Source organism: Schistocerca gregaria, chromosome X, assembly GCF_023897955.1.
Source record: "Schistocerca gregaria isolate iqSchGreg1 chromosome X, iqSchGreg1.2, whole genome shotgun sequence".
Lineage (NCBI taxonomy): Eukaryota > Metazoa > Arthropoda > Insecta > Orthoptera > Acrididae > Schistocerca > Schistocerca gregaria.
This window is the reverse complement of record NC_064931.1, coordinates 173,677,626-173,694,846: the sequence shown is the minus strand read 5'-3', so window position 1 is coordinate 173,694,846 and position 17,221 is coordinate 173,677,626. Positions and strand designations below refer to the sequence as shown.

The window sequence follows — 17,221 nt, the reverse complement described above, 5'->3', positions numbered from 1 at the left end:
TGATCAGCGCCACCAAACTCCGATAAGATTTTGTTGCCATACAGAATTCAGCAGGGTTTAGTTTACTCCGCTATGTGGGAGGGACGTTCAATAAGTTATGCAGCACAACTTTTTCGGACAGTTGCGGTTGAAAGGACGCAGGATTTGTTGTGGGACGTCGTGGAATATTCGTACTTCAGGTCCTATAGTTTCATGAAGTTTCGATATGTGACGGCGCTGTAAGTAGCCTTCAAAATGGCGTCTGCAACTGAGTTGCGTTCCAAGCTGAAAGCTGTCACTGAGTTTCTTTTACGGGAAAACCAGAGCATCGCGGATATTCATAGAGGCTCGCAAAATGTCTACGGAGACCTGGCAGTGAACAAAAGCGCGGCGAGTTGTTGGGCGAGGCGTCTATCATCATCGCGCATACCTGTCTCATCTCCCGTGTGCCAGTCGGCCGCATACAGCTGTGACTCCTGCAATGTTCGAACGTGCGGACATTCTCATTCCAGGTGATCGACGGATCTCAATCAAACACCTAGCTGCTCAGTTGGACGTCTCTTTTGGTTGTCCCGACACATTCGTCCACCATTTGGGATACTCAAAAGTGTGTTCCCACTGGGTTACTCTCCGCCTAACAGAAGACCATAAAGAGCAAGTAAGGAACATCTGTGCGGGATTGCTTACACATCACGCATCACGAGGTTGATTGTGACATTTTTTTGACGAACATCGTCACAGGAAATGAAACATGGGTTCATCACTTTGAACCGGAAACAAAACGGCAATCGATGCAGTGACGCCACGAAACCTCTCCTCTGGGGAAGAAAGAAAAAAAAATTCAAAGCCGCAACCTCGGCCGGTAAAATGGTTCAAATGACTCTGAGCTCTGAGCACTATGGGAATTAACTTCTGAGGTCATCAGTCCCCTAGAACTTAGAACTACTTAAACGTAACTAACCTAAGGACATCACACACATCCATTCCCGAGGCAGGATTCGAACCTGCGACCGTAGCGGTCACGTGGTTCCAGACTGCAGCGCCTAGAACCGCTCTGCGACGATCTACTCTTGAAGAATGGTTTGGGCGATTTCGTCGCCACAGAACTGCCAACGAAATTCTCCTTCTCCATGGCAACACAAGGCCTCACACTAGACTGTGCACCAGAGAGGAACTCACAAAGTTCACTGGACTGTTCTTCCTCATCCACCCTACAGTCCGGATCTCGCACCTCCAGACTTACAACTGTTTAGTCCAATGAAGTATGCACTCCGTATGAAGCAGTACGTGTATGGTTGGTAGGTTATTGATGCAGCCAGATGTTGGCTGTGACAGCAAGCAGCAGAGTCGTACCGTACGGGAATACACTCCCTCCCAGTAAGGTGGCATAAACCCGACGCATTGAACGGAGATTATTGTGAAAAATAAGGTTTTGTAGCTAAAGAGTGGGGAATAATATGATGTACTGGAATCCTGAATAAAACCAGTCTACATTTAGAAGAAAATGTGTTGCATTACCTGCTGAACGCCCCTTGCACTATATACACTGAAGTGACAAAAGTCATGAGATACTTCCTAATATCGTGTCGGACCTAGTTCTGCCCGGTTAGCGCCGCAGTTAGACGTGGCATCGACTGAACAAGTCGCTGGATGCCATCTGCAGAAATACTGAGTCATGCTGCCTGTAGCCGTCCTTAATTGCGAAAGTGTTGCCGGTGCAGAATTTTGTGGACGACCTGACCTTTCGAATATGTCCCATTGATTTTCGATGGGATTCATGTCGGGCGATCTGGGTGGCCAAATCATTCGCTCGAATTGTCCAGAATGTTCTTCAAACCGATAGCGAACAGTTGTGCACCGATGACATGGCAAATCGTTGTTTGGGAACATGAAGATCTTGAATTGCTGAAAATGGTCTTAAAGTAGCCGAACGTAACAATCCAGTCAATGATGGGTTCAGTTGGACCGGAGCATCCAGTCAGTTCCATGCAAACACAGCCCACACCACTATGGAGTCACCGGCAGCTTGCACTGTGCCTTGTTGATAAGTTGGGTGAATGGCTTCGTGGGGTCTGCACCACATTCCATGCTTACCATCAGCTGTTACCAATTGAAATCGGGATTCATCTGACCAGGCCACGGTTTTGCAATCGTCTATGGTCATGGGGCCAGGAGAGACACTGCAGACGATGCCGTGCTCTTACCAAAGGTCGTCTGCTGCCATAGCCCATAACGCTAAATTTCGTCGCACTGTCCTAACGGATACGTTCATCGTACGTCCCACACTGATTTCTGCGGTTATTTCACGCAATGTTGCTTGTATGTTACCACCGACAACTCTATCCAAACGCCGCTGCTCTCGGTCGTTTAGAGACGGCCGTCGGCTACTGCGTTGTCCGTGGTGAGAAGTAATACCTAAAATTTGGTACTCTCTTGATACTGGTAAGAGCACTCTCGTAATGTTGAATTCCCTAACGATTTCCGGAATGGAAAGTCCCATGCGTCTAGCTCCAACTACGATTCCACGTTAAAAGTCTGTTAATTGCTGTCGTGTGGCCATAATCACGTGGGAAATATTTTCACATGAATCACCCGAGTACAAATAACACTCCGCCAATGCACTGCCCTTTCATACTTGGGGTATGCAATCCTACCACCATCTGTATATGTGTATATAGCCATGAGTTGTCACCTCAGTGTAAATCGAATACCAGTCTGCAGTTGTTGAAGCCATTGTGATTTCCGTTGTGCACCTTAAATGTTAGGCTATCAATTTGGCTGAGTTTAATAGGTAACATCAGCAGAGCTTAGCGAAACATTGCACATGCTATAAGCGACGCAAAGACAATACGAGATGAATAAATTTCACTCAGCGTCTACCAAGAGAGTGTTCAAACAAGTCCATGTTATACGGCGAGAGTGGTCATTTAATGAATAACGACAGGTGGCGTAAAGAAAACATAGAATCCAAAATTCATTTTTCCGACCTCCTATCAAAGATTATTCACTAAAATAAAGGGAGTTACCACTTTTGGGATTGCAGATTGATGAAGCCACAGAGAATAATGATGGTAGGCACATAATTTGTTGCACACGGTTCTGAGACGTAAAGTAATTGTCACGGGGTTTTTCTTTTGTAAAATTATCGCTGCAAGTAAAAACACGCGAGATGTGAGAGTCTGAACACATTTATGTCTGAAGAGGACAGAGTACATTGGTGTTTGTACTGACGGTGATCGTCCGATGTTAGCTGGTCTTTATACTGAACAAAACTCTGAATTTAGTGCGGTCCTACTACATCATTGATTGTCTTTTATATAGAATATATAGTGAAATATGTAAAGCTCGACCAGTGAGTGCAAGGTTTATCAGAATATCGTGTGAGGATATGTAAGCCGAATACATGTCTTTATTATACTATTATCACTTACAATGGACACTTTTGTTGTACAACTCAACTGTACACGACCCACAACGGCTCTCTAGTGAGAAGTATTCTCTCTTACGTTCCTTATTATGACAAGAAACATACGCTTTTCTTATACAAAAAAACAGTATGCCGAACACTTTGTGGAAATAATTTTTAACTTTAACTAGTATACTTATATGATAGCTTTGGAAAGGTAAATACGTCGAATCTCTAGCTATAAGGATGATTTAAGAGTATTCTAGTATTAACAGGCAATATTTCATTTTTTAGATAAAAACTGCAGAAAACAAACATTAATTAATATGTTGTCGAAGGTTGTTTTCCCTTGTTGTACCAGTGTGTGATCTGAAAAGACGTGCATTTCTCTGGCAATATAACACCTTTTAAATATCGCTTGTCACAGCTCATCGAAGGGTCTGCAAATACACTGTTAAGCCTATACTATCGACTAATTCGCATGGATTTGTGAACTATTTACAGTCATACATCCATCTGAATTTATAACTCCAGAAGAACAAAATGTTATTGAATTGCCTGGTGACAGTGCACCGAAGGCGGAAATTGGCAGTATGGAACCCCACGTTTCTGTACAGCAGTAAAAGAGGAGTATCTGCTGGTCGGTGGTAAAACTCAACGAATGCAAGTCTATTTCTATAATCTTACTTGCACGAAACTGGGTTTTCGATTTTCGCTGTAACAGAGAGAAAGTATCTTGTTAAAATTAACGTGGAACTGGACATGATTGTAGTTACATCTAGTTCGATTGTGAGATATGGGAAGTTGTACGGTGGACGAGAAGCGAATCCATTCCACTTAATCCGTGGATGATATATCTACCCAATAAGTTGCCTGCTAATTAAGAATACGTCTTTCATTTATTATCATATTTTCATGCTAACCTAACGGCATCAGCTGTGCCCTGCAATTGCGTTATACGGACCATCTGTTTACTTAGATCGCAGTGGAAATTTGTTTACTAATAAGTGCATCGGAACCACGGGCTTAACCTGTTTATATATGTGCGTCCACCTCCAACAGTCAGCCAAACAAACGCAACAGCACGTCCCACTGGTAAAGTCGCTACAATCGCTAGCTCGCCTTTCTAGAAATCGCTTGAAGAAAAGTTGCTATTACAAGGCCCAACAGATACGCCTGGGCCTAAACCAGATCCATCAAACACAAAATCAGCCACAGCCCTGTCAGAACGTTCGTCTTCGGAAATATCAACAGCTGCAACATCAAGAACGTCTGCAATAAGACAGAAAAAAGGAAACAAAAAGCAGAGTTACTCATCTTCCTCCTCATATGAGTATGATTGTGCTCCTCCTCATCTGAGGATGATTGTGCTCCTCTCGCTTCCAGTGATGACGAAGACAGTGTGAATGATGAGTGCCTATATTGCAATCACGCTTACAAATTAGACATAAGTGGTGAACAGTGTATCGGTTGCACAAAATGTCTTCGTTGGTAGCATGAATTGTGTTCTGGCGTTGCCAAGACGGGATGGAAAAAAAATTGTTTGTGATCATTATAATAAATTAAGCAAGTAATTCACGGTAAACAAATGAATGACTTCTTTATGTTGTGTAAATAAGGTTTTTGTATGTTATCTATTAAAAGTACTTAAAAGATGATGTATGTTTGTTCTTATATGGAACTGTACTTAATCCTGACTACTATCCGTTAATAGGAACCCGAATTTAAAAACAGCGAAATGATATAAATCAGATAATGTGCAATTTGTGACCAAAATAATATCAATAATGAAAACCTTGGTAAGATTGGTATTTTATTGGAATGCTTGTGGCATGTGAAAGTGTATTTTATTTTAAAATAGCGAGAAATAAAGTACGTCAAATATAATCATAAAGAAAAGTATCAGATGATAGGGCACTTTCCCCTATATGAATCATACAAACGTTATAATTTGCAAACGTTGAAATTTAACGTATAAATTCAATCATAAAACTAAGATAGTTTTCTACAATTAGGTTTCTCACTACATTAGAAGGTAACTACAAGTATAAAGTATTATCTATTGAAATATATGATTTAACTAACTTAGTCATTTACAAGTTGTGGTGCTATCCACTCTTAACATGCATGCCATCGACGAATGAAATGACAGATGAAATATTTAAACCACAAATTTTTTCAAGTTATATGTATTTATTAATTAGATAGCAAAACCATTTCTACTCGAGCTCTATAGACTAATTTTGAATGTTCAAAGGTTTTATTAAATGCACGTTTCAGATACAGCAGTAAATCCAGAAAAGACCTCTGGAACGTTACTGGCTACGTGAAACAATTACTTTATCTGCAGTATATTGCTAATAGCCATGCAGGAAGAAAAATACGTGATAAGTCAGAGAAACCTAGGAGGTTGTGTCCAAGCAACAGAGAATCCAAAACCAACTCCGCCTTTACGAGTAAGCCTGCGAGTTGTTGTGAAGGGCGTTCTCCCGGGCCCTGTGAGTACCGTATCAGCGGGCTCGAGTTCCAGGTGCCGGAGGAAGCTGCTGTCGTCTGCGGACGCCGCCGCGGCAGCCCGTGGCGCTTCGGTCGAAGGCCCCGCCGCTGCAAGCACACCACACTTCACGTCAAGCATTGCAAAAGCCTCAATACCCTTATATCTTATGCCAAAGACAAAGAACTACTGCCAGTGAGAGAAACATGCGGGAACTCGCCTGAAATGGGGAACGGCGCAGGAGGCACAAGGAAAAAAAAGTGGAGAAAAGCTTGCAATGGGCAAGTTAAAGAGTCACTGTTTACTTGCACTTGAAAGGGACGTTATAAATATGGTAAGAGGGCTTAGCTTAAACCTCCAAGACCCAGGCGATCATCACAGGCCGCACCACCCGCTCCTTCCGCCTCCATGATTTCTACCTCACCATTTATGGCCGTCCTATCCACCTCATTCCTACCCTCAGATACCTTGGCCTCAAACTCGACCGCCACCTCACCTGGACTCCCCATCTCCTTACCATCCAAAACAAAGCTCACAACCGCCTCCACCTCCTGATACTCCTGTCCGCCAGGAAGTGGGGTCTGCATCCTTCCACCATCTTTCACACCTACAAATCCTTGATCTGCTCCATCCTCTGTTATACCAGCGTAACTTGGATTTCCGCCCCTCCCCGTTTCTATAAAGCCCTCCAAATCGTCGAACGCCATGCGCTCCGCCTCACCTTCCGCATTCGCCTTCCGTCCCCTACGCGCATCCTCTACGACCTCATCCCCTTCCCCCACCTTACCCTTTTCCTTCAACACATCCGCACATTCTATATTGTCCGCCGCCTTGATCCCCCTCACCCCCTGGTGTCCCCCTTCCTCTCCATCCCCAACCAGTTGCCGCGCCTTTACCGTTGTGTCCCACCCTCTCTCCATCTCCACTCTCTCCATCTCCTTTCCCAACGCAACTTCCACCATCTACCCCTCCTGGATGATGAGCTTCGGCCTGACATCTACCCTTCCTACCAACTCTAACCCCATCTTCCTGCCTCCTCCTCAGGGCTCCCTCGCCTCCCCCTCCCCCCTCCTGAGCGGCTTCCCCCTCCATCTCTTGTGCCCCCTTTCAGTGCCTCTGCACTCCCTCCTGCCCTGTCTTCCCTCTTCATCTCCCGCCCCACGTGTCTTCTGCCTCTTCAGGTACCCACTGATGCCCCTCCTCTCTTCATCCCGCCGGTTCCCCTGCTGCCCCTTGCTCTCCCCTCCTTTTCCATCCTCTCTGCCCTTTCCCTCGGCAGGTCTCGCCTGGTAGTTTTATTCTTCGTTGCGTGAGCTCCAAGTGGGTTTTAAGTGTGTTGTTCTGGAGTGTTTTTACTACTGTGGCTGACTTTTAACCTGTGCGTGTCCATTCAGTGTCTTCTCTGAGTTTTGAAGAATCGCCAACTGAATTTTTTAACTTTCTGGTGACTTTTTTTAACTGTCCTCCATGAACGTCTTTGTGTTAGTTTATTTTTTTCCTCCATTTTCTCCCATTATTCTGTTCTAAGTTCCCCATTATGGACTTATGTATGTAACATTTTATTCTTATTTTCAGTTGTCATGTCACTCGGCTGAAGAGCGGCGGATTGTGCCGCTGACAGCCCTCTTCTGCCCATATGGGGCAGGGGAATGAAATCACAATCAAGGAAAAAAAAATAGCTTAAATTATTCTGAGAATTCTGTTTTCTCACAGAGGGACAGAGTTAGCAGTACTTGGTCACACGTTGTTAGTTAATACTTCACAACCGATAACTTCTGACGCCAGTCATCTTTGGTTGTGGGGTTAAGGGGAGTTGGAATGCCCTATCCCGACAACATTAAATTTATGACATGGCGTCCCTGTATCTCAGGAACCACTGTAGCCACTGACATGAAACATTGACAGGACATTAAACTGTATGTTCTCAGTCAATTACAATAATTGCGTTTCAGCCACTACTTTTGGAAAAACAATTTTTTAACTACACAGTTAAAATTTCGTGTACTTTTTTGCATGTTATCCTACATAATTTTAATTATACATAACATTATGTTCTTCTTTTAGTTCCGTAGACTCAGGACGTGTATGTTATTACTCCCTGAAAATTTGAAAACTCTACTCGAAGTGGTTTCTGAAATTTAGAGAAAAATGCAACAGAAAATGTAAATTTTCAGGAATGGCTTATAAAGTTTCAGAAGGCTGTAACTCAATATACGCTAATTTTTTATTTTTAATCACTCAGAAGCACCCTGCACCATACTGTATGTCAGCATTTTGATCTTTTTCCCAAGTCTTTTTTTTCTTTTCTTCTTTCTGGACTCCTTAGTGGCCAACTATGCTGCATACTCTGTTTTATCAATGCAAACCATGTCCATCCGTTCAAGTTCTCTGATGCAGTTTGCTCGAGGATTAATTCCCATATGCTGCAGCACTTTCACCCTACCAAGGTTGCCACCATTAAAAGCAATAACAGCATCACTGACCCCCACTTTCGTGTCTTCATTCCAACAAAAACATTTTTTGCTAAGCTATTCCATACAAGATTATTGAACGACCCATTGCGATTTTGGGTCTGTGCGTGCATACAAAAAATGGTTCAAATGGCTCTGAGCACTATGGGACTCAACATCTGAGGTCATCAGCCCCTAGAACTTAGAACTACTTAAACCTAACTAACCTAAGGACATCAGACACATCCATGCCCGAGGTAGGATTCGAACCTGCGACCATAGCGGTCGCGCGGATCCAGACTGAAGCGCCTAGAACCACTCAGCCACACCAGTCAGCCCATGCAGACACTTCAGTAATTCAAGATTTGCCAGGTCTCTGTAAACAGGTTTTATGATAACCATGACTGCTACTGGGATGGAATGTTTCTGGGTGTATGAAATGTTTGAGTACTGGGCATTGCGGTAACTGCACCATGTATCAGATCCAGGAGGGCAAAGGTGGTGTACTGTTTTTTCAGCAGTTGACAGTCTGTAGAAGAAGGTTGCCCATACTGGCTGTTTCATTTTCTACAAATCCTCAATATTATTTCTAATGGCCATCCCGTAATACCGCTGTAGTTCATCGACCATTTTGTCTGTCGAACTGCCTTTATGGTTTTACCATCAGAAAGTTTCTTGTGTCTCACACGTTATTTCAACTTCTTCAATCTGGTGCCCATCATCTTCTGAACATGACCTTTATAACCTTCTATTTAAAAAAAAAAGTACGGATTTTATTAGATCTTGAAGTAATGCACGTAAAAATTTTAACATTTTCAATCGGTGTAGATTATATTTAAAAGAAGTAAAATGGAATAGCCCCGCTCACCGAGGTTTACACTGCCACCACGCCCAGCGACCTCTCGTTCATCTGTATCTTCACAATGGCGGCGTTTCACCTGTCGAATTATCGACGGTTGCCGAAGACGTTATCCTGTCACTTTTTTATCATACTCTGACGGAAAAAAAGGAATTGTGGGAGATAAAAGAAAGTCGGTAGGCGTGTTTCATATCTGAAAGATGACGTATATTAAAATTTCGTGCCGTTGCTTAAGAGTGGCGCGAGTAGCCCCGCTACGAAGAAGAAAATCAGGTTTTCTCTGCGTAGACGCTGTAAGGGTTGTGAGTGTTAGTTACCTTTGATATAGGACGTTAGCCAAGAACGCTTTTAAGGCAATGATGACGCCATTATCAACACTTCACTGAGTTTGAATGAGGTCGTTTAATAGAGCTACGAGAAGCTGAATGTTCCTTTCTCGATATTGCAGAAAGACTTGGGTACATGATTACTGGCAGCGGTGGTCACGGGAAAGTGCACTCGCAAGACGATCGGGCTCTGACCAACCACGTAGCATAATCGAGAGCGGAAGACAATGATGTTCGGCGTATAGCTGTGGCGCATCGTACTGCGTATGGCGCAGCAATTCGAGCAGTAGCTGGCACTAAATTAACTCAACGAACTGTTACAACTCAGCTACTTCAAGTACAGCTCTGAGACAGACGCCCTGTCGCGTTTATCCCACTGACTCCAAACAACCGGCGTTAGTGGCTTCAGTGCTGTCAAGCGAGAACTCATTGGAGGGCAGGGTGGTGGCCTGTTGTATTATATTTAACTGGGGACCAAGAGATAATGGAGAGGCTTCGTCCCCGCTGTAGCCCTCAGTGGTACACAACCCCACACACGGCTACAGCAGTCCACTCACTCACCCCAAAGCCGCCCCACACCGAACTCAGGGTTATTGTGCGGTTCGCTCCCCCCCCTCCCCCCCCCCCCCCCCCCCCAAGGGAACGTCTCACACCAGACCACCAGACGAGTGCAACCCCAATGTTTGCGCGGTAGAGTAATTATGGTATACGCGTACGTGGAAAAAGTGTTTGTGCAGCAATCGCCGACATAGTGTAACTGAGGCGGAATAAGGGGAACCAGCCCGCATTCGCCGAGGCAGATGGAAAACCGCCTTAAAAACCATCCACAGACTGGCCGGCACAGCGGAAAGCGGTGCGTTAGACCGCACGGCTAACCGGGCGGGCTGGCCAGTGGCTTTCTGATGAAAACCGGTTCTTCCTCGGTGCCAGTGACGGTCGTGTGTTAGAAGGAGTAGAAGGAGACCAGGTGAGCGCTTGCAGCCAACCACTCTGCGATGTAGACACACTGGTCCTACACCTGGAATTACGGTTTTGGTATTATTTCGTATGACAGCAGAAGCACTCTCATGGTTATCCCACACGGCCTGGCTCCAAATTTGTAAGTCAGTCTAATGATTCCATCTGTTGGGCCGCTATTCATGAACAGCCGTCCAGAGGGTGTTTTCCAACAGGACAACGCTCGCCCACAATCCGTTTCTGTAACCCAATATGCTCCTACAGCGTCTAGACGTGTTTTCTTGATCCTCTCGATCACCAGGTGTGTCTCGAATCAAGGTCGAATGGGACATCATTGGACGACAACTACAGGGTCATCCACAAAGAGCATTAATTGTCTCTTTATTGAACGACCAAGTGCAACAGGCATGGAACTGACATCCTGTACCTGTACGACACAATGCACACACGTTTGCAGGCTTGTATCCAACGTTCTGGCGATTGCACCAGTTATTAATGTAGCAGAATTTCACATTGGGTATGATTTTTCTCGTGCCTACATTAACCTGTGAACTTGCAACGTTAATTACATAAATATGTTTCCTAGACAAATGTATTCCAACAATTTCATTACTTTACATTAATTATTTCTTGGCGTTGGGATTTTTGTCAGTCAGTGTATATTAAATACTTCAGGAAATAGGAGCTCTGTTGCTCGAGGTGCTATCATCCTATCACTCCCATTCATACACAAGTCTTACACCCACACCAGCCTTTACAACGAGTCAATCCTCCACAGTGAGAGTGATAATAGTGCTTTAAGGATGAAATACCTAACGAAGTATTTGTGGGTTCAGAAAATATATATTATGGCCTTATCATTCTTAGAAATGAAGGAAAGGTTCCAAAGCAAGCGTATTAGTCGCGAAGAAGCTTTTAATCGTAATAGCACAGAATTTACAGCTGTTTATAGAAACAAAGCAACCGTTACATGATGAGTTAATTGTTATGTTACTGAATGATGGAGCTGGACTTCTTAACTTTTAATGGAACGACACGTGGTCCTTCCTCTTAGAATCTGAACTGTTCTTTGGATCTTGGGTATCGACTTACGGAAAATGTTCGTTAATTGTTTTGTGCAAATCATATTAATCATGGTGTAATTTTGGCTTTATTGTGAATTGATAAACCAAATAAGAGGGAACAGCACTTTTTTGTTTTCTCTGGAAACGAACTGAATTAAACAACATACGGGCACAATGGAATCGCGCCCGACCGTCACGTGATTTCACTAAAATCGCTTCAGGCAAATGCCGGGATGTTTCCTTCCCCATCCTTCCCTAATCCGATGGAGCCGATGACCTCGTCGTTTGGTCGCCTTCCCCAAAACAACCAACCAAACAACGTAGAGGAAAAACAGGAAGTGGTTGTTTTTTTATGGGTATGGATAACATGACACAATTATTAAAAAAATCGAAAAGAGACAGATAGCGAAGCGTCTGCACTGAAATCGGGTCACGGGCAGTGCCCTACTTGAAACTTCCTGGCAGATTAAAACTATGTGCCGGACCGAGACTTGAACTCGGGACCTTTACCTATCGGGGGAAAGTGCTCTACCAACTTTTTTTTTCATTTTGTTCGTTATTGATAGTTGTGTTTGGTCGTTGCAGACGTCGCAAGACATCCTGTTCAAGTTCGGTTGTTGATCCTTCCACTCAGTTTTTTTATTACAGAGGCCAACCGACTCTCTGACCGAACACGCTTTTTTACTTTTTTTCTGTAATCTCATTTTTTTCGTTATTGTTCGTTTCAATTGTTCGTGGCGGACGTCACCTTACGCCCGTTGGAGTTCGTTACTGATCTATTCACTCAGTTTTTTTTTATTACAGAGGGCAGCTAACCCTCTGACCGAACAGTCTGAGCTACCGTGCCGGCTATCACGCTGAGCTACCGTGCGGCATCAACTGAGGTACCTCACACACCGTCCTCACAGCTTCACTTCTGCCAGTACCTCGTCTCCTACCTTCCAAACTTTAGAGAAGCTCACCTGCGAACCTAGCAGAACTAGCACTCCGGAAAGAAAGGATACTGCGGAGACATGGCTTAGCCACAGCCTGGGGGATGTTTCTAGAATGAGATTTTCACTCTGCAGCGGAGTGTGCGCTGATATGAAACTTCCTGGCAGATTAAAACTTGCCCCGGACCGAGACTCGAACTCGGGACCTAAGGTAGGAGACGAGGTACTGGCAGAAGTGAAGCTGTGAGGACGGTGCGTGAGTCGTGCTTGGGTAGCTCACTTGGTAGAGCACTTGCCCGCGAAAGGCAAAGGTCCCGAGTTCGAGTCTCGGTCCGACACACAGTTTTAATCTGCCAGGAAGTTTTATATAAGCGCACACTCCGCTGCCGAGAGAAAATCTCATTCCAGTGCCCCATTGGCCCATCAGTAAGAAACAAAGGTGTTCGTGGGAGGAAGAGGATTCTGTGTATTTAATAACAGAGCTGATGGGATGGAACACGGTGCTAGAGGACTGTCAAACCTAAATTCGGCGTTTGCAGATTCTACGTGGGATTGACACTTTGTGGGAGAAGAACAGACTAATAATGCAACAGCTATTTCGTTTCGCAGAGCAACAAATATTTGGGAGAGGTATGCATGTCTGGTGCAGACAGCTGGGAGGTGGCTTTGTCTAGACTTCATAAGTAGTTGTTCCCTCAGAAACGAAAAGTAGATGAATGCAGGGATAGTGTTTCTCCTGATGAAGGTACGGTCTATAGCATGGGTCGGCAAGTAATTTTTGATGGGGCCCGGATACTTTTGAAAATTTTTATCGAGGTCCAGAACGAAAAGCTGATATTCCTAACTAGATTTCTATTTTTATGTTCAGTCACAAAAAAAAGAAATACAGTAGACAGGCATATTTGTATTGGGAAATCCAGAAGAAACTATATTAAGTACTATTTTTTATTTAAATTTTCACTCACAAAATATGAAATACAATAGACAGGTGTATTCGTATTTAAAAATCAATGGAAGAAGTTGCCTTTGCAGTTTTGTGCGAGTTTCTTAAAGTTAGGTTCACGTGGGGAGCAGCTTATGCGAATAATGTCTTCAAGGTGGGCGGCCGTTAATCTTGAGCGATACTTGTTCTTCAAAAAATTCATTTTTGAAAATGATATTTCACAAATATATGTGGAGCCAAGAATAGAAGCCAGGTATATGGCTAAAGTAGAATAAACTTAACTGCGACCGAACTGGCCTCGCAAGGCTTAACGGTTCCTACCGACCGCCATGTCAATCCCAAACTAATGGCGTCACTGGATGCGGATAAGGGGCGGGGGGGGGGGGGGGGCATTTGGCCACCACACCGCCCTCCCGGCCGTTGTCAGTTTTCGTGAGCAGAGCCACCACTTCTCCATCAAGTAGCTCCTCAGTTTGCCTCACAAGAGCTGAGTGCACCCCGCTTGCCAACAGCGCTCGGCAGACCGGACGGTCACCCATCCAAGTGATAGCCAAATCCAACAGCGCTTTACTTCTGTGTCTTGACTCGAACTGGTGTTAAAACTTCGGCAAGGCCGTTGGCCCAAGTACACAGTTAATACTTTGCCATTTTCGTATTTTTTGTGGGACAAGTTTACTCTAAAATGAGTCAGCGAATGTTGCTTTATACATTTGTAAGCAAATGTCTTCCTGTACGTCTATTATCTCCATTTGCAGTAAAAGCTTTGAAGGCAGAACAACTTCGTAGTCACATCCGTCCATTCTGCCGCTGACAAACTTCAAAAGCCGCTTTTAAGAATCGCGGCAACTTCCCTGTCTCTGAAAAATTTTGGAATCTTGCTGCAAATTCCGTCTTAAGATCTGACATAAAATTTGAGAATACTGAAGTGTCTATTCTCGGATAATTTTAATATTAAAATTGTTGTAAAGTGAAAAAATTCTTGATTGCCATGTCCTTTCCGACGGGAAGAAGACACAGTTTGTATGAGACCACATATTAATTTCCCATTTCCTTGAGCTAGCGTGCTGCGTTCGTTTGCTAGGAACTCCAACAGGTTTCTTGCGTCTTGTGAATCCACGTTTTCTAAGAAGAACGTTACTTCTTCTCTTATTTGCCAAAACTTTCAATCAATACATAGCCAACGAACATTGTTGTTCTGCAATAAGTCAGAATGCGCCCAATCACACTCAGAAAGAAACTGTTTGAGCTGTCTATGCTGAAGAGCAGAACGAGACCCGACAAAATCAAACAACTTGATCAACCTGTCCGTTACATCTTTCAGACCCACGCTGTCTTCCACAACGGGCTGCCTGGTGAATTATGCACTTATTAGATAGCAGCCCAGCATTCTTGTCGTCGATTCTCTTTACTAGTCCTTTTTCTTTGCTAGGCATCACTGGAACCCCTTCAGTTGAAAGAGACACCATTCTATCATAACTAATGTTTGATTTTGCACTAAGTCATCAAAACTCTTGAATAAATCTTCTCCGCCAGTCTTGGCTTTCAACGTTAATATTGTTAGCAATTATTCCCTAAATTATTTACTTTCAACATACAAAAATTTCACTTCTTTTCTTCATCTACAATGTTGCATGATTCATCTAGTGCTATGGCGTAGCAAGGCGCCTTCTGCAGAAGTTCGAGCAAACTATTTTTATTGATGAGGTCCCATACTCTGAGGAGCGTAGGGGACGATGCAGGAGACCCGCACCGCTGTACTAAGGCAAGGTCCTAGCGGAGGTGGTTTGCCATTGCCTTCCTCGAACCGTATTGGGCATGAATGATGATGATGACGAAACATCAACATCCATTCATCTTGAGGCAGGAAAAATCCTTGACCCCGCCGGGAATCGAACCCGGGACGCCGTGCGTGGGAAGCGAGAACGCTACCGTAAGACCTCGAGCTGCGGACACTATTTTTATTGGCAGCTGCCAAAATTTCGTTTCTTCTTGTATTACTTCTTGACAGTGATGGAATACCTTGAATTGCGGCAACAAAATCTTTTTCTCTTCAAAAATTTCCACGGTCACTTCCTGCATACACTTTTTTTTACCCTCTCAGAGTCTGTTTATTAAGCGTCCAACACACACAGCGATGGTTCTCTAGATTATTCTTGCTCGCTCATAGAGCGAACCCTGAAGGCCCTGCTTTCTCTGTAAGACGGTAGATACGCCTGGAGTTTTCTTGACGAGCTTCACTACCTACAGGAAAATATTTAGGGAACTGCTGATGAGTTGTTTCGTAGTGTAACTTTAAATTGGCACTTTTAACAAGAGCGTCAGTTCTTTTGCATATGAGGCCAATTGGAACAGCTCCAGGCCTATCGGGCAGCGTATGTTCAGTCCACTCAATCAAAAATTCCGTAATTCCTCTATAATCTTTATGCTTCTTAGGTTTCGTATCAATGCAAAAGAGAAGTTATAAGCCTTGATAATAACGATACATTCCGTACGAGATCGCAACAATTACTGTGTGTGTGTGTGTGTGTGTGTGTGTGTGTGTGTGTGTGTGTGTGAAATCTTATGGGACTTAACTGCTAAGGTCATCAGTCCCTAAGCTTACACACTACTTAACCTAAATTATCCTTCGGATGCCCAAGGGAGGACTCGAACCTCCGCCGGGACCAGCCGCACAGTGCAGGACTGCACCGCCTAAGACCGCTCGGCTAATCCCGCGCGGCAACAATTACTGACGAAGTGGCGTTAAAATGAGTGTAGTTTATTTAGATTTGCTGTTTATAACAATATCGGCGACGAGTACACAACACTGCACCGCAAAGAGGCCACTTCCTTGTCAAAGTGTATGTTTCACAGACGAAATTAGTCGCACAGCAAAGGAGCCGCACTGCTAAGGAGGCGCTTCATTGCCAAAGACCTCCGTCGCCGAGTGAACTCGCCTCAAGTTTCATAAAATAGCTTTAAGCTTTCGTTCGAGTTACGAGCACAAAAAAATGTTCTTAAATTAATACGCCTTCTCCGATTTAATAGAGGTTTCAGAGATTGCCATAATCTAAAATCGATTTATAAAATTTCCTTGCACATTAAATAAAATATTTGTGTTGCTTTCGTGTGTATAGAACTTTTAATTGGATCGACACAAAGTGCTGCGCCACCTGGTCACCCCCCCCCCCCCCCCCCCCCTCTTCAGCGCGCTCTCCTGGACTGCACAGTATGTATTCAATGTACCTATAACTAACCATTAAGAATTCTAATTATTCAGCAGTTAACTGCACACTACTAAAAAAAATTACAAAGGTGGCACTCAAACCAATTGTTATCTACAGAAAAATACTTTTTAAATAATTTGTGTACGTAATTTATAATTTCAAAATATTTTTGACGTGCCAGTCGCTGACCGCTGGTCTATAGAGTAGGTGAAAGCCCACCAATTTCCATCTAACTTGCACCGACCATTTATTTACCTTTGCCTCACATTTAACTCCCGCTCTCTGAATGACGGACTACTATGCTGTCATGAAAGCTTGCATATTATACAGACTGTGTAAAAAAGAATCATCCGATTTGGCACTCCTATATTTCTGAAACTAATAAACATACACAATGAATTTTGTTTTTTGATGAACGGGAAACTCAAAAGTTTTTTTCATACCTTTTTACAGATGTTCAATATGCCCCTCTGAGATGCACATCATATGTCAGTCCATTATTCAAACTGTTACCACACGTCAGCATGCCTTGACTTACAGCTCCCACAACTGCTGTTATGCAATTTCTCATTTCATTCATTGATTTTGACAACGGAGACACATAA

The 17,221-nt window shown here is 43.8% G+C and overlaps 1 protein-coding gene across 1 annotated transcript in view; it reads right to left on the bottom strand.

Moving 5' to 3' along the window:
* LOC126298975 (uncharacterized) overlaps positions 1–17,221 on the bottom strand; it is a 974,877-nt gene that overhangs the window by 452,479 nt on the left and 505,177 nt on the right. Inside the window, exon 5 of the mRNA XM_049990596.1 lies at positions 5,788–5,989. Coding sequence (XP_049846553.1) covers positions 5,788–5,989 — 202 coding nt within the window. The remainder of the gene's footprint in view (positions 1–5,787; positions 5,990–17,221) is intronic.